Here is a 21,111-nt window from a genome sequence, read left to right on the forward strand (position 1 = left end):
CCTCACCTCTTCCCAAAGAGTATGTTCTTCTTCACAAGGCTGCGTATCTCCCTTGAAGCCCTCCAAGGTGATATTGTCACCTGCGGCCTCTGCCAAGAGAATAAACAGAGGGTCTTGCTCCTCAGGCTCCAGCACAAGGAGGTATGTTTTCTCTCTCCTTTTCCTTCAAGGTACTGTCATTTTCCCGGAGTGTCAGGGTGAGAAATTGTAGTCAGTGTTGTGAAAATGATTGTGACTACCGCAGCCAACATATGGAGCTGTAACCTCTGAGAAAGGCATGGCAAATGGAAGGTGGGGGCTAGGGCCTGTCTATTTTGGTTAGACTGTATTAGTGACCTGCAGGGGTGGGAACAGGACAAGGAGGGGTGGGGAAGGGGGGAATTAGGAGTAAAGAGATATTTGGAAAGTTTTATTCTGTTTCTTTGCCAGCATTCAATTGGGTACAAGACTTAAAGAGTAGAACTTTGTGTCAAAAGGCCTACCTTGTCATTTTCCCCTTTACAGCGATCCAAGAGATAATCTTCAGACTTTGGCAGCCCTGGTGAATTTGTAATCTGTGAATATGAAATAGCATTTTCATTTCTCATTTTGTAATGCATATGATATATGTGGTTGGAACCTAAATTTGTTAGTGAGCGTTCACATAGGCTTCAGATTGAATGTACATTAAGCTAAATGTTTCATACTAAAATCTGTTGTTTCTTCTAAGAAAGCCATGTTCATTTAATTCATGCCGTGGAACATAAAGGACCCCCAGATGTTTTATTTTAAGGTTCCAATTCAAAGTATTTAGCCTAGCTTCTTATGCCTCAAATAATTTTTTTTTTGGCAGCAGAAGTTTCATTCCATATATAAGCAACAAGTAATATCATCGTCAAGAAAGAGAAAGGAGGTGTTCGATCGTCATGTACTTTGATCAGAATTGTTCTCATCGCTTTCCCTTAGTGTCTTAAATAGATGTCTTAAAATCATGAATTCTTTACATGCATATGCATTGTGTATGTTTTTCCCTCCCCCCCACGTGTGTTTCTGTTCAGCTTTTCCATAAATACTCGACTAGCCAGTTCTCTAGGGAACCTGCATGCTGCAACAGATGATTCAGACAGCAAAAAGACCACACCGCCCACTAGGACAGGTTACACAGTCAACCATTTCTCCAACCACTTGAATGGCAGCTCACAGCCGCCTGCCAGAAATTACCCTGAGCTCAACAACAGCCAGTACAACCGGAGCACCAGTGCTGGCACCAACCTGAACAGCCACACCAGCCTGCACAACGCCAAGGCCGATGAGTACGTCTTCCGACCTTACACTGGCCTCTCTGCTTCTTCATCAAGATTCCTGAGCCGTTCCATCCCCGTAAGTTCGCAGACACCACCTCTTGGTCAGAACCCTGAAAGAAACTTCTGTACCTTGCCTTCCCAGCCAAAGCTACCACCAAAGAAATGTAATAGTGTCAAAGAAGCTTTCTGATCCCTTCCCCCTTTTTGGAAACTGTCTTAACACATAAATTCTGCTTGCTCCTCTTCTTTTAGTAAACGCCAAATTTCAACCAGTTTTCTTTCATTTTTTCATTCTTTTTTAGCTGTCACTCTTAGAAGGGGAACAACCTTAATCTCTAATTTTTTTTCAAAAGCAAAACTTCACATTTAAGTTATTTCCAGGTTCAGTTTTTTTTTTAAAAAAAAATCATTTAGATTATGTGGTGTCAATCTTAGGAGTTTTTCGATTTGTCACATTAAGTTATAGTGATAAGAGCTATATCTTTCATGATATAAATGAATGCATAAAGTGACTATTTTTATTTAAAATCTAGTGAATGAATAATATTTTTGTGTTCTGTCTTCAAAGCCTTTTATATTAGCTAAAATTCGTCAAACGTGCAAACTAGAATTATAGACTTTTAAGGCTTACACAAATCTTTGAGATCATCTTACCCTCTGAGGAAACTGAGCCTTAAGTGAGGCTGAATGATTTGCTTTTGGCCACACAACTAAGTTATCCCAGAACCAGGATAAAGAAGCATTTTATAGAGAGGAATATAACCAGAGAATCTGGAAAGACAACTGAACTAGATAAATAACTTCTTCTGCTCCATGTCTCTCAGCCAGTCTTTTTTCTCTTGGTTCTCTTGATTTGTGGGCACGAATGAAGTAACAAATGTGAGTTGGCTCATGTGAGCTACATCTAAGGCATCAACGAACCTGTTAAAGATAGGTAAACCTAATATAGTATGTGAAAAGGTCATTATCTACATTTTCCATCTTGTTATGTAACAAAAATGCTAACCAAATACATTTTATCTCATATCTAGTTATATAGAAACATCTTATTTTCAAGAAAAATTGTCCTTCTTGTGTTACCCCAAAGACCTTGAAGTAGGTTTTTATATAGTTAACATGAAAGTGATTGTTGAGAGAAAAGGAAGTAGGCAGTTTACACACGGAACTTTCCAACAATTAGGGACATCCAACATGGCTTGGGCTCCCTTGCCAAAGTAGTGATCTTGCCGTCCTAGAAGAAGAAAAGCAGTCTGTCTGGAGCCTCTTTCCCTGCTTTCTGTCTCTGCCTTCAGAAGACTCATGCTTAAGGAAGCACTTCCATGTGTTTCCACTAATTAGAGATTCTTTTGCCTTAACCAGCTCTTCCTTTAAAATTCAGATATCCCCAAGAAGGATCAGTCCTATTATTTCATAATCTTATTATAAGTTATTTTAGCCAAATCCTCTAAATCAAATTGCAGTTTTGATTAGAGGGGATGGATGAAATAAGTAGATGTGACAGATTAGACAAGATAATGTTGAAGTGCTGATCACACTCTATAAAACACATGAACCAATACTGTGCAAACCTACAACTGGGGTATTGAAATGTAAATAATAATATGTTTGAATTTTTATAAATATGTTCATAAAGCACATACTTCACAGTAGGGCTCCTAAGTAAATATTTTTACAATTTGGTGCTTGTAATCAGCAAATACTTTTACTTTAAGCTAATAATTGTTATGTTTCACAATATAATTATAAATACAACTGTGATTCATTGATTTGCTAATTGTTCTTAACTCCTACAGACTTTAATATGCCCATTTTAGGATTAGGAGTCACACATAAATAAATATAGATTTATCCCAAGGAGAGAAGAAAGAGCAGAAAAGTGTGTATGAGTCACATTTTGGAAGTATGTCAGATATAGATGCCAAGGGAATTGGTTATTTGGGCTAAAATATCAGGCTAATTGCTTCACTCTTCCTCCCTGCTGCTGGAGACCTGAGACGTCTTCTTTTACCTGATGTTTTTTCCTTGATATTTTTTACGTAACATTTTTGTCTTACTCTGTAATTCTTTCTTTCTTTTCATCATCTTCGACTCATCCATTTTCTGGCTGGACTAGAATAGTTTGCTAGTAACTGAATTTGAAATAATAGCCTGTGTAGGCAACTACTGCTCCACTTCCCACTCCCCCAATTTACCATCTCATTTTAAAGGAAATCATTTATGTATGTAATTGTCCAGCATGACGCAGTTTTATTCCCTACTTTTCTTTCTGCTTCCATTAAATAAGGAGAAGCAAGAACACATCTTGTCCTTTAAAAAAAAAACAAACAAAAAGCAAAAAAATTATTTCTTGGAAAGAAATGGTTGGGCATTTTTGATCCCAGTGGATTGATGACAGAAAATTGGTATGGAAACTCCCATTTATGTGGAACAAATTAAGATATGAAATTTATGCTGGATGCTAAGTTTAGTTTCTTTATTATTGCAAGTAAAATAGTCCATCTTTCATTTTTTTTTTTTCTATTGAAGCTAGCCATAACGATAGCTGAATTTGAAGATGAGAATCATGGATGGTTATGTTGTATTAAGCCCTCTTGGGAATAATGCTGGCTAGCATAGTGCCTGGAACATAGTAGGTGTTTAAATAATGCTTTTTGATCTATTGATTGATTGATTTCAAGAGAACTGCTGGTGGGGGTGGGGTCTAGAGGGAATCTAGTACTTTAAAAGCTACTACAATTAACATTTTTCTTTGAGAAGCTTCACTTGTTCTTTAGCTTTATGTAACAGCCCAGCCCAGAAAAACAGTCCATGTGAAACGCACTTTAGTTATTCCGTCAGTAAAGGTTTTTAGCACATATGTAAGAAGCCGCAACGAAGAACTCTTATGGTTTTGACAGCAACAAGGCAATTGTCAGCCTTTGTTTCCATCTTTTTTTTCCCCTCTTTCCTAGGAGCAGGACAGGGCATCTCTAAGTAGTAAAGCTCTCATTCTGAATAACTTCATTTTCATCAACTCCTGATTTCCTTCTAACTGGAAGGCTTTTCCAGTCAAGGGGAATGAGTGGACAAAATCTTCAGAAAGGAGAAAAAATATTTATTAAAAAATCAGAGTTGTAGAGTTCTGTCATATGTTTTAACATTTTCAAGATTTAAAATTTCTTTTATACCATTCTTATATTCCAGTTGTGAGTTTTTTTATTGCTTCAGCTGATAAAGCAGATAAATACATAGTTTCCAAAGGCCAAGAAACTCCTTTTTAAAAAAGTGCTAGTAGGAATTATAAATTAGCTTTAAGTTTTTTGTTTGTTTCTTGGCACCCGACTTACTTGTGATTTATTAAGGAGTACCAGTGAGACTCCTTCAGAAAGAGAAAAACTAAAGAAATGTAATGAAATAAATCCAAACTGTAACTACCACGATTAATAGTGATTATAGCTGTGCTATTTATATTAATTAATAATAATAATAACAGTTGGACATTTACATAGCACTTGAAGGTTTGCTAGGTGCTTTGCGTCCAAACAGCCCTGAGAAGTGAGAACCCTGAGGAAGAATCATAAAACTGAATTTGATCTCAAGACCTCCTGACACCAGATGCAGCACTCTATGCATTATGCCACACTATGTCTATGCCATATTTATGTAGCACTATTCATGTGAGGATAGCAAGGGTTATAACAAACAAGTGCAAGTATTTGTATAGACTCTTGGGTTTACAATATCATTATCCTCACTTTTTAGTGGTAGAATCTGTACTACAGAGAATGTAGATACTGGAATGGAATAGTGGATAGAACACTGAATTTGGAGTCAGGAAGGCATGGTTTCGTATGTTGCCTCAGACACGTATTAATGTGTGACCCAGGGCAAGTCTCTTAACCTCTTAATGCCTCAGTTTCCTCATCTGCAAAATGAAGAGGTTGAATTTGATTTCTTCTAAGGCCCTGATTCACAGCCCATCAAATTTCAGGTCTCTCATCCCAGCTATAGGACTGGGGACCAAAGTGGTTCCTTAGGTTTGTTCAGAGCTGTGGGTTTCATTACTTCTTCAGAGACTTTGTAACTGTGGGATTTTGGGCAAGTGACTTAATCCATCAGCCTCAATTTTCTCATCCATGAAATGTAAATTATAATAACTTTAGTATCCACTTCATGGGGTTGTGGTAAGATAATGGATGCAAAGCATTTTATGTGCATTCAAGGGCTACATAAATGCTGGTCATTCTGTAGTTTGTTCCTGTCCCCATTAAAAAAAGAATTCTTCTCTAACTGACGAGTAAGTAATAATATCTGCTAAGTGCCGCTATTTAGTTGTAGATATCAATCTGTGTGCCCTTCAGAGGGTTACGTTCACAATGAGATTGGGATATACTGTCAGCTCTACTTTTGTTGATGTTTTTCAGATTTCTTTTTTCATTTCTGTTCTAATTGCCATGATCTGAAACCACTAGACCTGAGATTGAGTTCCGGTGTGTTCTTGGGCAAATTGCTGAACTTTTGGACTTCAGTTCTCATGTGTGTAAAATGAAGTAGTGAGACTAGATGATGAATGAGATCCCTTTTTGGCTGGAACATTCCATGATTCTGTGAATGACCTTCTCTCCTATCGAGTCTCTTTCTCCTAGTGTCTTCTGTGGCCCCCTCCTCTGCTTTAATTCATTTAGCCAAATGCTTCCAGATTCACCATCAAATATCCAGCCTTAATCTCTACCATTCTCTAATATATGAACCCTACATTACAGTTATTCTTCTCTCCTAGGCTTCCCTCCACACTTACCATATGCCTACTCATTTCCTCCCTGGTGTTTTTTTCTCATGCTCTCTTCTGTCCCTAAAATATCCTCAGTCAGTTAGTCAGTAAACATTTATTCAGTGCCTTCTACATGCCAGGCAATTTGCTAAGTTCTGGGGATTCAGAGGACAAAAGACAGTCCTTGCTTTCAGTGAATTCATAATTAATGGAGGAGGCAGTACGCAGACAACTATGTACAAACATGGTGTATTCAGGATAAATTGGAAATAATCAACAGAGGGAAGGTGAGAGCACTCATAGAAGGTGGAATTTTAGCTGGGACTTAAAGGAAGCCAGGGAGTGCCAAGAGGCAGGGATAAGGAAAGAGAGCATCTCAGGCCTGGGGGAACAGCTGGTGAAAATGCTTTGGAGTCGGGAGATGGAGTGTCTTATTCCAGGAACAGCCAAGAGGTCAGTGGGGCTGGATCCTAGAGTCTTCGGCAGGGGTGGGTGCAGATAGGGGGTGAGTGGGTGGAGGTATGTACAAGAAGATTAGAAAAGAGGCAGATGAAGTTATGAAGGGCTTGGAGTGCCAAACACAGGGAATGATATTGGGTCCCAGAGGTGAAGGGGAGCCTTTGGAGTTTATTGAATACTTGATCTTCTTTGCCGCAGCAGACCCATACTTTAAGGCCTAATCCACAATAATATCTCTGTTTTCAAACTCCTTCTGCATTTATTATTTGTATCTCTCAGTTGGCTCGTTGTTATGTGTTGCTCTAATTTTAAATTTTCTGCTTCACGATTTACTACTTTATCAGTATGTAATATCAGTCAGTCCACAAGTGTTTAATAATTGCTTACTACGTACCAGGCACGGTGATAAGCTCTGAGCATTAGCAAAAAAGACAAAATGTGATCCTTGCTGTCAAGGAGCTCATATTCTAATGGGGAAAACAACATGAAAATAATCAGGGACATGTAAGAAATAATGTAAGTGAAAGGTCATATCAGACAGCAGTAGTGGGGGAAGCCATGAAAGGTTTTCTGCCGAAGGCAGGATTTGAGCTAGTAAAGGAGGTGGGGGTGAGGAGGGAGAACATCCCAGGGATTGGGGGAGGGACACCCGCAGTGCAAAGGCAGAGATTCAGGAGGTGAGATGTCATCTGTGAAGAGCATGGAGTAGACCAATGGAGCTGAATTATAGTGTGGGGAGCAATAAAATAGAAGACTAGAGAAGAATTAGGATAGAAATTTGTCTCATTTAGTCTGGTTCCCTAAACTAGATTATGAACTACTTTCGGGGCTTTTGTACTTCCCCGGCGCTAGGCATGTGTATTATTTATGTATGGTGGATGCTTCTTTGATGTTTGACCAAAGGAATTAAATTGTTTACTCTGGTATTGTTATTTATATATAAATCAGGATGAAATTTACAGGACTGGTACTTTGGTTGTTGATCCTTTGGGTGAAGTTCCAAATTGTTCCCCAGAATGGACTAGTTCCCAACTCCAGTGACATTACATTAGTGCCCATTTTTTCCACGTTCTCCCCAGCATTTGTCATTTTCCTTTTCTGTCTGTCATATTAGCCAATTGGATAGGTGTGAGATGGTATCACAAGGGATTTTAATTTGAATTTCTCTAATCAATAGTGATTTAAAGTATTTTTATGTGACTTCATAGTTTTGAAACTGCTTGTTCATATCCTTTGACCATTTATCAGTTGGGGAATGACTCATATTTTTGTAAATTTTTCTCGGTTCCGTTTATATTTGAGAAATGAAGCCTTTATCAGAGAAACTTCAGCATTGGAATGTTGTGTATCAGTAAGCTGCGGCTGAATGGATAGGGCATCTTTAACACACACTCCTTTCCCCTTCAGAAATTTAATCCTACATAGTTCTCTTTATTTTAAATTTGGGTGTTTCTTCATCTTACCCAGGCTGGAAGTTCAAGGACTGCCTACTCACAGGGAGCATGGGAGCTTTGACCTGTCCCATTTCTGGCCTATTCCAGTTAATTTCTCCTTTGGCAACATGGTGACTCTTGTTTCTGGGGCTTACCATATTAATTCTGAACTTAGTGCAAATACTTGATTGACAGAACCACTACTTCTGAGCCTCCCTGGCAGCTGGAATTATAGGCATTTTGCCTCCAAACCCAGCACATAGCTATTTCTAATTGAGATATTTGCAAATTTTTTAAAAACTCCAAATCTCAATTATATTATTTCACTATATTATTTAAACAGCCTCCAGTTTCCAGTAGTATTTCTTGACTTGTCCTGACTTTGAGTAAATGTGTTTTTCCTTTTTCATTTCTCACTTTGAACGCTGTCATCCTGTCCTCACTTGAAGAATTATATTTAATCACTAAGACTTGGAGTTATACCTCTCTATTTGTCTTTTATTTTTGAGGTTGCTATGGTTTTTTCTAATCTCTTCTTGCTGTCATGACATCTCCTTAAATTCAATGCCGTTATTTAGCTGGGAGATTGTAATAATGTTGGGCATTTGAACTGAAAGTTTGTGTGGAGCTATAACTTTGATAGTCAAGAAGCATTTATTAAACACCTACTGTATTTCAGGCAACATATTAAGTGCTGGGGATACAAAGAAAGGCAAAAGACAGTCCCTCCCCAAGGAACTCATGGTTCAGTGGGAGAGAAAACTTGCAAGTGACTATGTATAAGCAAGCCTTATAGAGGATAAATTGGAGGTGACCAACAGAAGGAGGGCACTAGTATGAAGGGGAATCAGAAAAGGCTTCTTGTAGGAAGTCAGATTTTAGCTGTGACTTGAAGGAAGCCAGAAGGCAGAGATGAACAGGAGGAAAAGATTTCTGTTTGAATTTGATACCACTGTCTTAGTGTTAGAAATGAAAGGAACCATATGAATCAGGTAACTCACTTTTGTCAGCTACTCTTTCCCCAACTTTTTTGAGGAAAAGAAGTATATGTTCACATCTCTTATTTAATCAGTATGAGCAAAGACCAGTGTGGAAATTCCCTTCAACACAATTGTAACTGATCACTCTGGAGTGTTGCCTGGGACCTTAAGAGGTAAAGTTTGCTTGTCCATAGTCATAAAGCTCGTATAGGATAGAGGCAGGACATGAAACTGGGTCTTCTTAACTTTTAAACTAAACCTTTATCCGCTATACCATTCCCCCTCTCTCTTGCCCAATGACCCCAGATAAAATGAGTTATTTTTGTGAATCTGAGAATTGAATATATGTTACTTAGAGTATAAGAAAATATAAAATCAAAAGTCTTTTAAGAAATGGGAAGAATTTTGTTAGCTGCTTTAAACTGCTGCCTAACTCTTGGTTCCAAGATTGAAAGGCAGAAATATGAGTGATAAGAGCACTGTAATGTGTTTGAATATATGACAAAACAGCATATTTAGATTTGGTATTGAAAAGGTACATTTGTTGGGGTTTTTGTAAAGGGAATTCCTAAGAAGGAGCTAGAGGAATGACCCCTTAAAGTCCTTTCCTACACTAAGTTTCTGACTTCATTCTTAGTGCACATCCATAAGTACACAATTGGTTTTGTCCATTTCTTGCCATACTCTTCTGTTCATGAGGGAGGTTCATTTATGTAACTGATCATAACTGAAGAAGTGTGAGAGAGAGAGGAAAGCTACAGGAGTGAGGAAGATCCCCTTTGCCCATCTACTCAAAGCACATTATTTCTAAGATCTGTGATTATGTGGGGGTATTCTGAGCACTAATGCAGATTGTCTCTCTGTCTTCATGAGTCGCTATCGGCAGAACATTCATTACTCTGCAGATAACCTGCTAATGAATCTTTCAACATTTAGCTAAACCAGTCCTTAAATGAATTCATTTCTAGGTTCATATTCAAAGTCCTTGTAGCTTGCTTGAACCACCAGAACTTTACACTTAGTACCAATGGACTATCTCTACTCTAAGCCATGAGGGAAAAAAAGTATGACTTTAAATAAAATGATGATAATAATTATAATTACTACAACTGATATTTGTAAAGCTCTTAAAATATCTAGAACACTTAGTGTTCATTATCTCATTTGAGCCAACAGCACTGGGAAGGGTGGGACTTTGACTATTACTATTTCTCTTTTCCAGGTTAGGGAATTGACGCTCTGAGAATTTTTATTCATGGTCACACATCTAATGAATGTCTGAAGCAGCTTTTGAACTTGGGTCTTCCTGATTCCTAGTCTATCACTTTGTCTGCAATGGCATGCCTATAGCTACTCATGAATGTGACCTGTAAATTTATAAATTCTCCATGCAGGGTGTATGTGTATTTGTATTTTCTATCTAAAAGTTAAATAATAACTTCTTTAAAATGGGTATAGTTAAACTGCTTTAAAATTGCTTGGTTGAGGGTTTCAGAGTCTAGTTGTTTTCCTCATTAGTCAGTCAGTCAGTAAATATGTTAAGCACCAGTATGTGCCAGGAGTTGTCCTAAGTTCTGGTAATACAAAGATAGGCATAAGAGAGTCTCTGCCCTCAAGGAGCACACAATCTAATGGGGGAAAACAACACATAAAAAGGATCTGAAAAGTGGAAGGCAACAAGGGGAGGATACCTGACATGGAAGAGTGATGAAGTCCAGAGGAGTGCAGCCCCATGGGGATTGAAAAGATGGTTGGTCTGGGTATCCTTTTTAAATGGAAGATCTAGGAGGAGCTCTCTGCTCCCTACCCTCTACCCTTTGCAATCAGAGGAAGGGACTGGCACCAGGACAAGGTGGTATTGAGGAGGTATCAACACATACTACTTATCAAGCAATTAATCAACAAGCATTTATTGAGCACCTACTAGGTGACAGATGCTTAGGTGCTTGGGAACAAATCTGAAAATGAAACCAACTTTGCCTTCAAAGAGTTTAAATTCTGTTGGAGGAGACAACGCATGATCAGGACTTGCTGAGACTTTGAATGAAGGAAAGACAGGAAAGGGTCAAAGATAACACCAAGGTTTTAAAGTTGGATGCCTGAGAAAATAGTGGAGCCATTGACAGAAATAAGTCAAAAGGAGGAGACTGCCTAGTGAGGAAATATGAGGTTAGTTTAAACATATTCAACTTAAACATTTTGATAAGGACACACAAATGGAAGTCAAGGCTTAGATAGATACAAACTCTGCCAAATTATAGGATGTATTATTAAAGGAGTATTTAGAAAGAAGTGGTATGATTAAGACTAAACTTATTTTCTTTATAACAGTTACTACACTATTAGATCAAGGGAATGCTATAGACATAGTATTTCTGAATTTTAGCATAGCATTTGATAGTGTCCCTTGCTATCCTTGTGGACAATATGGATTAGATAGTATATTTGGGAGGATTCAGAGCTACTCAAATAGCAGTCACTAATTTTCAGTATCAACCAGGAAGGAGGTCTCTAGTGGAAGGCCCTATATATTCAAAAGTTTTAGGAATGATATAAAGGGAAGCAAAGATAATGTGTTTGTTAAATCTACAAGTAATGCAAAACTAGGAGGGTTAACTGAATTGGATGACAAAGTTTTTTACAGGCTAAAACAATAAGCCAAATGAGTAAGATGAAATCAAGTAGGAATATGTATCCATGGGTTCCTACATGTTGGTTCGAAAGAAATCTACTTTTCTAGTACAAATGTCAAGACAGTCGTTCCAGTGGAAAAAGATTTGGGGGTTTTGGTGGACTTCAAAGTCAACTTAAGTCAGTGGTATGACATGTCAGCTACAAAGACTAATCTAATACTGGACTGCATTAAGAAAAGGAAGATGATGTAGTGGGTTCTCCTTCATTGGAGGTTTAATTGAATGACCCTTTGTTAATGATGCTGTAGAAGAGATTTCTGGTCAGGTATGTACTAAACTAGGTGATCTCTCAGGTGCCTTCTAGTTCTCTGAGTAAGTAATTCTGTGAAATTTATGGCAGACAATTGAAATGATTTAGGTCTGAATGTCAGAAGTTGTTAGAGCTTGAGATGTAGAAGTGGGCAATGGGACTGAGAGTCAAGAGATTTCAGGTTATTACTTGTTCTACCACTAATTAATGGTAGACTAATGACAATGGGAAAGTGACATCTGTATTCACACTATAAAATTTGCCTAGTCAGAGAATCTTGGAGGTCATTTAATCCAACCTTCTCATTTTAACAGATGAGGAAATGGAGTCCAACCATCTCCAGGTCACCTTTCCTAGTCTCCCCAGCTGCTAGTGTCTTCTCTTCTAAAGTTACCTTCTACCTACTCTGTGTGAATATTGTATGTGCCTTTTTATGTACATGTTGTCTCCCCCCCTAGAATGTAGTTCCTTGGGAGCAAGGGCTTTTTGATTTTGTTTTTTTCTTTGTTTTATCATTACACAGCACCGTGCCTTGCACATAGTGAGTACCTAATGAATGTTTGTTTCTTGAGCAGTCTCATTGATGTCAGTATTTTTGCTATCAGTGCAGATCACAACCACTCCATGCCTTATTTTTCTTGAGTTCATTCTCTTATAAAGCCAACATAGGGGATCTACCCAACATAGTAGAGGTCCTTTTACCATTTTGTGTCAACACTCCCAACAACCAACCTCCTTATATGATCACATGTGTGTTTGTATATGTATATATAGATGTAAAGATATGTGTGTGTGTAAATATTCTTTTGTGATATCTTTTACACCATCATTGATATTGTAGCCTATTTAAATCCATTATGTCTTCTTTGCCTACTTTAAATTTCAGTGATGTTACAGTTTGCAACATTTGTCATCAGCAGAAGAATATCTGCATGAAAAAACAGTTTTTGTGTCAAACTTTTAATTGTTAAAAATGCTACACAATTTGCCAACTGCAGTTTAGCCAACATTCTTTGTCTTATTCCATTCTAAGGCCCCTCTCATTTTCCATCTATAGTTCCTGTCTAAGATAGAGTAACTCAATAGTCTTACCTCAACATCATGTTATGATCTACTTCATGTATATTCTTCATCCTTTTGGGGTTTTTTTGGGAGGATACTAGGCTGATAGTGTGTGCCTTTGAGTGATTATGAGTCTTGTTGAGGTGTCCCTGTAAAATTCTGTGACTTAATAGTGCAATGTCAACCTCAAATAGGAGGCTCCAAAGGATCTCACCAGCCCCCTCTTCTATTGGGAATCTGTAATGGACATTTCTCTAGGTGGTGCTGTGGATAGAGCACCAGTGCAAGAGTTCAAATCTCACCTCAGACACTTGACACTCACTAGCTGTGTGACCTTGGGCAAGTCCCTTAACCCCAATTGCCTCATCCTGGCTCACCTCCAGTCATCCTCATGAGTAGCTGGTCACTGGATTCAGATGACTCTGGAGGAGAAGTGAGGCTGGTGACCTGCACAGCCCTGCCTCACTCAAAACAAAATCAAATGCAAGTCATGTCATTACTTCTCTGATGGCATGGTCTTCTTTGTCAGTGAAGGATGAACACATGCTAGACATTCTCCATAATAGTAGGAAATAGCTACGATGGCTATACTTTCTTTCTCGTTCTTTTGTATCTCATTGGATATTGACATCCAGAGGAATGTTGAAAAAACATTTTCCCTGTAGATGCTGTTTTAAAAATATGGAAACACATTAGTGGAGTAATTTTAGAATTTAAGGGACTGTAGTGTTACTTTTTGGTCTACAGAGTCAAATGCTTTTTAAAAAATAAACAAATAACAAAAACAGAAAGAACTTAATATAGTAGCTAACCCTTGTAGTCATTTTTATGACTGTAAAAGCATGTATGGAACATTCATCTGCAAGCACTTTCCTATTCCCTTCTCTGGTTTTTCTCATGGATATCCTCATTATGTACAGGATTTTATAGTGGTAAGAAAGGTAACGTGAGTTGATAATTGCTAATGTCCTTTTTTGCCATTTTTCCAGTCCTTTGGTATCTTCCCATCTGAGATTTCTTGAACATTTTTCCTTTAATACTTTATAAATCCTGGAACTTATAGCATAGATTTCTAAAGTGTTACTTGTAATTCAAAGTCTTTCATAATCTATCTGTAGCCCACCTTCTGAACTTATTTCCTACCACCTACTGCTGTTCTCAGAATGAGCCTTTAAAATAAGCCAGTATGCATTTATTTACCACCCAAAACATGCCTAACTAATCCCTGCCTCCATTTTTTTCCTTATCACTCTATTCTGTACTTGGAATACCTCTCTCCTTTCTGCCCAGCCATATTCTACGCATTCACTGCTCAGATCCAGTCTTATGCACTAAGCTTTCATTTGACCATTGTAATCATGGTGAATATCCCCTCCTCTAAACTCTTTATTTTTTGTACTACTTGTCATTTAATAGTACATTTCCTTGTATCATTTAATGGTTACATATTCATATTTATATACACGTAAATAAATATATTCCAATACATATGCAGAGGTAGTCTTTTTATTTCTTTGTATCTTGTGCCTAGCACGGTGAACAAGAAAGAAATTAAGTGTTTTGTATTTTTCTAATATTAGATTTTTTGATGGAGATTTTATTTTAGTCTAATAAGGAGGATTTTAGTTGCCAAAATGTAATTACTTTAAAATATTTTTTGGAAGTATTTCTTTTTCATTTTATGAATATTTATAATCTCTCTTTTATTCCCCCTTCTGTTAAGTGGTAAAAAACCAAGCCATTCAAACATAGCAAACATGCTTATTCCAACAAAATACATTCCTACATCAACCATGTCAAAAATATGCCACTTTTCATTTTAAGCACATGCTTCGTCTTCAATCGTCTAGGATTGTGGTTATCATTGCATTGATCTGAGTTCTGTTCTGATGTCTTTTAAAATTGCTTTTCTCAATAACGGTGTTGTCATTGTATAAATTTTCTCCTAATTCTACTCACTTTACTCGACATTAGTTCATAAATCTTACAAAGTTCCTCTAAAACTATTCATTTTGTCATTTCTTTTTTAAAAACTTTATTTTTATTTTCCAAATAACAGATTTTTTTATTCATCTCTCCCACCAAAACCCAGCCCCTAAAAAAGCACATTTTAAAAATAATTCGACAAAACAAATTCCCACATCAGCCGTGTCTGCAAATGTACGTCTCTGCATTTTAAGTTAATTACCTCTTTCAGGAAATGAGTTGCATGTTTTACCTTCATCCTTTTACATTCATGATTTATCATTGTGTTGCTCAGTCATACAGTCTTTCAAAGTTGTTTTTCTCTATAATGTTGGTATCATTGTCTAAATTATTCTTCTGCTCGTTTTGCTCTGCATTGGTTTATAAAGGTCTTTCTACTTTCATCTGAAATTGATCATTTCATAATTCCTTATGTCACAATAATATTTAATTAATATACCATAGTTTGTTTAGGCGTTTCCAAGTAGGAGGATGTCTTCTTAATTTCCAAGGTTTACTACCATGAAAAATGTGACTATGTTTTTGTACACATTAATGCCTTTCCTCTTGTATTGGGATATCAGCTGTGAGTGGTGAGTGGTACACCTGGGGCAAAGGGTATGCCCAATCTGGTAACTTTATGGGAAAAGTTCCAAATTGTTTTCCAGAGTGACTGGACTGATTCATAGCCCAACACCAGTACACTAGCACCTCTTAGAGCTCCTCCAACATTTGCCATTTTCCTCTTTTGTTATTTTGTCACTTCGATAGGAACTTGAACTTATATTTTGTAATTATTAGTGATTTGGGTAACTAGGCAGTACAGTGGATAGAGTGCTGGGCCTGGAGTCAGGAAGACCTGCATCTAAATCTGGCCTCATATACTTACCAGCTGTGTGACCCTGGGCAACGTGCTTTAGTTTCCTCGATGTAAAATCAGAAGAATAGCACTCCCCAAGGTTGTTGTGAGGATCAAATGAGATAATATTTGCAAAGCATTTCACGTAGAGCCTGGTACATAGAAGGTGCTTAATAAATGCATGTTTCTCTTTTGAACATTTTTTATATGATTATTGATAGCTTAAATTTCTTCCATTGAAAATTGCCTGTTCATATAATTTGACTATTTATCCATTGGGAAATGGCTCTTAATTTTAAAAAATTTGAATTAATTCCTTCTATTTCTAAGATATGATATTTTAACCAGGGAAATTTTTGTTTCCAAGATTTTTTTTTTGCCAGATATCTATTTCCTTTCCAACTTTTGCATTAAATTTATTTGTGCAAAATCTTGTAATTTTACATGATCAAAATTGTCCATTTTATCTTGCACTAACACTTGTTTAGTCATGAATTCTCCCCTAGTCCATAGATCTGAAAGATAATTTCTTCCTTTCTCCTCTAATTTAAGACCTCATATCTACGTCATGTACCAATTTAGAACTTTTCCTGGTATTTTGTTTGAAGTGTTGATCTAAAACTAATTTTTGCCAGATCGCCTTCCAGTTTTCCCAGTGTTTTTTTAATTAAATAATGGGCATCCCCAGTTACTGGGGTCTTTAGGTTTTTCTAAATACCTTGCTGTTGTATTTGCTGGCTTTTGTATGTTGTGTGCCTGATCCGATCTCTTTTTTAACCAGTATCGAATAGTGTTAATGGTTATTGCTTTGTAGTACAATTTGAGATATGGTATGAGTAGTATGAATGATATCTGGTATGAATAACCATTCATCCTACATTTTTCATTATAACTCTTGAGATTCTTTGCCTCTTGTTCCTCCATTTGAATCTTGTAGTGACTTTTTTCTGACTCTATAAAATATTCTTTTGAGAGTTTGATTGGTATAGTACTGAATTAAATAATTTAGTTTTGTTCTTTTTATTATATTGACTTGACCTACCCATAAATTATTAATGTTTCTCCAATATTTTCGATCTATATTTCTGCAGAGTATTTTATAGTTAAATTCATATAGTCCTTAGATGAATCTTGGTATGTATGCTCCTTGATATATTATAGCTTGTGTAATTATTCAGAATAGAATTCCACTTTCTAATTCTTTGCTGAATTTTCTTGACTGTTGAAATGAATAGTTATTTCATTTAATTTTTAGTTGACTTTCTAGGGTTCTCTGAGTATATCATATCATTTTCAAAAAGTGATCATTTTCTTTCTTCTTTACCTATGCATTTAAGTGACATGCTAATATTCACTGCATTTATGTACCTCAGTTTGTTTAGCCTTTTTCCAGTAGGTGTGTATGTCTTTATTTTCTGCATAGCTGTTGTAAATATTTCTGTACATAGAGTTCCTTTTCCTCTTTCTTGGTATCTTTAGGGTGCAGGCCTAATGGTGGCCTGGCTGTGGATCAAAGGATATTTAATTGCTTTCTGATGAAAGTGCTTGGTAATGACACAGGATCTCTGCAAGGATGATGATCTAAACTGCTCAGATGAGAAAGGGGCGAACACCATGTGTAGAAGACTAGCATTATTTTGTCCACAAGGAACACATTCCTACTACATCTTAGCGTAGTGTGTGGATAATTAGCCAGTTAATTGAAATTCCCAGTCAGTTGCTTCTAGTATCCACAGTGCTTGATAGCTTTCGAAAGGTATTCCAGTACAGGATAAAGAAGTGTTAAAAATCACTGGCTTCATTTAAAAAGGGTTGAGGGTGGGGGAAACAGAGGGAAAAAATTGAGGAAATAGGATTTATATCCAAAAAGTCAAGAAGTATCAACTTCAAAGTGAGCCCGTTAATTTTAGGTTTCTATACTTAAGAGAATAAATATGAATAATTTACATGGGTTGATGAAAATTGCTGAAAAGCACTAATTTGGTTGTTACTCACAGCTATAGTTTCCTTTAATTATCCATGCATCATTATTTTCACAGTGAAAGTTTTACTATCAGAAAACCAAATGAAACACAACAATCTGGGAATTATTTAACATATTTTTGTACCATGGCTTTATAGGATTAAAACATGGAGAATAATGAGAATTGCAGCAGAATTTTCCTCAATATGTTTATAGTTTTTAGAGTCCAATTGGATATGAACAGTCTGATATCTCATAATATAAAAAGTACATGTTGAATTTCTTTTTGAAAAAACTGCAAAACCTCACATATAAAGATAGGAAGAATGTTTTGTATATGATTTTCACTTTAAAAAATATTATTTTCCCCAAAATGTTAGGATCCTTAAAATGAAGACTAGGGAAATTGATTTGTTGCCGCTTACTAAATGTTTAAACACTTTTAGGAGTATTATCTCATTTGATCTTCACAACAACCCTGGGAAGTAGGTGCTATTATTATCCCCGTTTTATTGAAGCAGACAGAGATTAAGGCACTTGCTGTGACCCATAGCTGGAAAGTGTCTGAGGCTGGATTTGAACTGAGATCTTCCTGAGTTGAGGCCCAGCACACCAACCACTATGCCACCTAGTTACTGCCCTTTGATTTTATTGATGTATAGAGTGGTGGTGTCAAACTCAAATAGAATTGAGGCCACTACATTTATATAAGGATTCCTGTGGCCTTCATGTTGACTTAGAAAGTCACTTATTACCGTGATCTATACTTCATTGTATTTTAATTTATTTTTAAAAACTGTTTCTCAAATATATTTTAATCTGGTTCCCCCAAACTTGGTGGGATGAGTGTTTTGGATATCCCTGTAATAGAGATTTCCAGGTGTGAAAAACGCTCTTTACTTACAAAAATTGGCAGCTAGCCTATGATTTATAGTCTCAGAGTTCCCTGAGCGCATTCAGAGTTTAAGGGACTTTCTTGTGTCTTTACGGACAGTTTTATCAGAGTCAAGACTTAAACCTAGGTAGGTCTTTCTAACTCCAGTGACAGACCCTACTACACCATGCTGTCTCAGGAAATGCATATACATTATCACGGCTGAAAAATCTAAAGGCGTTTTATTGTAGTTGCAGCGATATCAGTAAAAAGTTACTTTATTTACCCTAACAACCCACTATTAACATGATATCCATATTGGCATATACTGTAGAAATAGAAACATGTGCTTTTAATACTACGTAAATAATTTTATTGATTTTACATTAGTAAGATAGTGCTAAATTGTCATGAAGTGCAAAAATGGAAAAGTTCTGTTGACATGGTAACAGTGGTACCCAAGAGGTACAAGAGGAAGCAAAAATAGAATCTTTTCTAGTATCATGTTTTTCAGTTTTTGTTATTTGCAACAATTAACATAAGAGATCAGGAACTATACTTGTATAAACTTTTTAAAAACAAACAGTATTAAAGGAAAGTATTTCAGATGCCTTTTAGCTTTGCTTTGATTTTGGGAGCAGGTATAAAAACTAAACTATATTAAAACTTTTTATTTAGCTTATTGTAATGGGATTTTATTTGGACCAATTGATTAAAATTCCACAGATCTTTGAGACTTTGCTGCTTGGTACAAGGCACTATCATTAGATTGTGAGCTCTTTGAGAGCAGAGATTGTCTTTTGCCTTTTATTGTAGCCATGGTGCTTAGCACGGTGGCCAGCATATAGTAAATACTTAAGTATTTATTAATTGACTGATTGGTTGGTTCTGGGAGGAATCAAAGCTGACTGAGACAGTCTCTATCCTCAAGGAGTTTGTAATCAGTTAGAAGAAATGAAATCGGTGCATAGTAAGGTAGCTATCTTAAGAAAGGGACAAAGTGTTTTAGAGATTGAGAAGAAAAAGAAATTATATCCAGGTGGGTGACTTGAGCTGTGCGATCTTTCCAGTGCTGGTAATTGCTCTGTGCCTCAGTTTCCTTACATTTATAAAGAAGAGATTTAATGATCTCTATGGGTCCTTCAAGCACTAGCATTTTCACTAACCTATAACTGTCTTTTCTGATTCTCAGTTTTATTCACTTGTGAAAATGGGAATCATAATACTTAGTCTATCTGCCTTACAGAGGGTCCAATGAGGATGATATGGGATAAAGTGTATGAGTGAGCTTTGCCCTTCTAAAATCAAATCAAAGTAGCAGTGGAGTGTAGAGATTAGGAAAGATTGTGCTTTTAAACCTACCTAACTCTTCATCTTCAAATTTATTAGTTCTTTTATAAAATCTTTAAAATTAAAAAAATATTATTGTTGCTTTTCATTTTCACATCACAGTTATTTCTGGAAATATCCCCTGTCCCATTTTCCTTCAGATTGAACCTTCCCTTGTCACTGTAACAACAAAAGTAACACTTAATAATGTGACTATTTTATATCTATAGCTATACATACATCCGCATATATATATATGCGTGTGTAAGTACATTTATATAATAGGTAACATTTATGTAGCACTTACTGTGTTTGAGGCACTATGCTAGGTACTTTACAATTATTATCTTTTTAAGACTTTTAAAGAGCTTGACAAAATGGATAAAGGGGAAAATTAAAAACAAGAAAAACCAATATGGAACAAAGGTCTAGGAAATCATGGGAATAATCAGTGGGGATTTGAGCCTTTTATTATGGTAGCATAACCCTGTTGTGGTAAAAAGAACACTGGGTTTTGAAGTCAGAAGATAGGGATTTGAGTCTCTGCTCTGTCATTTAGTGCCTTAGGTGTGTTGCATAGTGTCTTTTAGACTCAGTTTTCTCATATGTGAAATAGAAATAACGGTTGTATTTAAGATTAAAGGAGGTAATATTTTAAGACATTAAAATACTTTAAAAAATATTTTAAAAGTGGAAAAGTACCATAGGAATGGAAGTTTCACTTACTGTTATCATTCCCAGGTGCCATACGTGCTTGTATCTGTATTTGTTATGTACCAAAAACGTCATTTTGCTTTATTGTTAGCAAAAATATTTAGATTTTTTCTTGAAATTTATAAATTATTATCTTATGTAGTAGAAAATGAAATTTCTTTGGTTTTATTTATTAAACCCCTCAGTACAGTATTTATATCTATAACTAGACTTTTTTTTTTTTTACCATGATTAGGTAACTGGGTTGTTTAAAAAAGAAACGCCCCCAGAATAGCTAATTTTTTTTAAAAATCACTACCCACATCTGACAAAACAGATTAGCAGAAGATTTCCAGAACAGAACAACTTGTCTTGATCCCCCATACCTAACAGATTGTTTTATGTCAGAAGTCTTGCTACTGTCAGAGAACGAGATTTCTTGATGAGATCTTATATTTTGACATAATCTATTAAGTTACAAGTTTTAAGAAGATTTTTGCTCTGTTCAGATTGGGTTT

General features: G+C 36.3%; 1 protein-coding gene across 11 annotated transcripts in view; it reads left to right on the forward strand.

The window, feature by feature from the left end:
- Positions 1 to 21,111, forward strand: part of CDC14A (cell division cycle 14A) — a 238,305-nt gene that overhangs the window by 204,803 nt on the left and 12,391 nt on the right. For 8 of the 11 annotated variants that reach the window (XM_072644128.1, XM_072644132.1, XM_072644137.1 and 5 more), the window contains 2 exons: positions 19 to 141; positions 1,038 to 1,555. In XM_072644128.1, the coding sequence (XP_072500229.1) occupies positions 19 to 141; positions 1,038 to 1,473 (559 nt within the window). In that variant the 3' untranslated portion in view covers positions 1,474 to 1,555. Of the gene's footprint in view, positions 1 to 18; positions 142 to 1,037; positions 1,556 to 21,111 lie in introns of those variants that run through there. The other 3 variants (XM_072644131.1, XM_072644130.1, XM_072644135.1) reach the window with 2 other exon arrangements.

Source organism: Notamacropus eugenii, chromosome 2 (genome assembly GCF_028372415.1).
Source record: "Notamacropus eugenii isolate mMacEug1 chromosome 2, mMacEug1.pri_v2, whole genome shotgun sequence".
NCBI classification, from domain to species: domain Eukaryota; kingdom Metazoa; phylum Chordata; class Mammalia; order Diprotodontia; family Macropodidae; genus Notamacropus; species Notamacropus eugenii.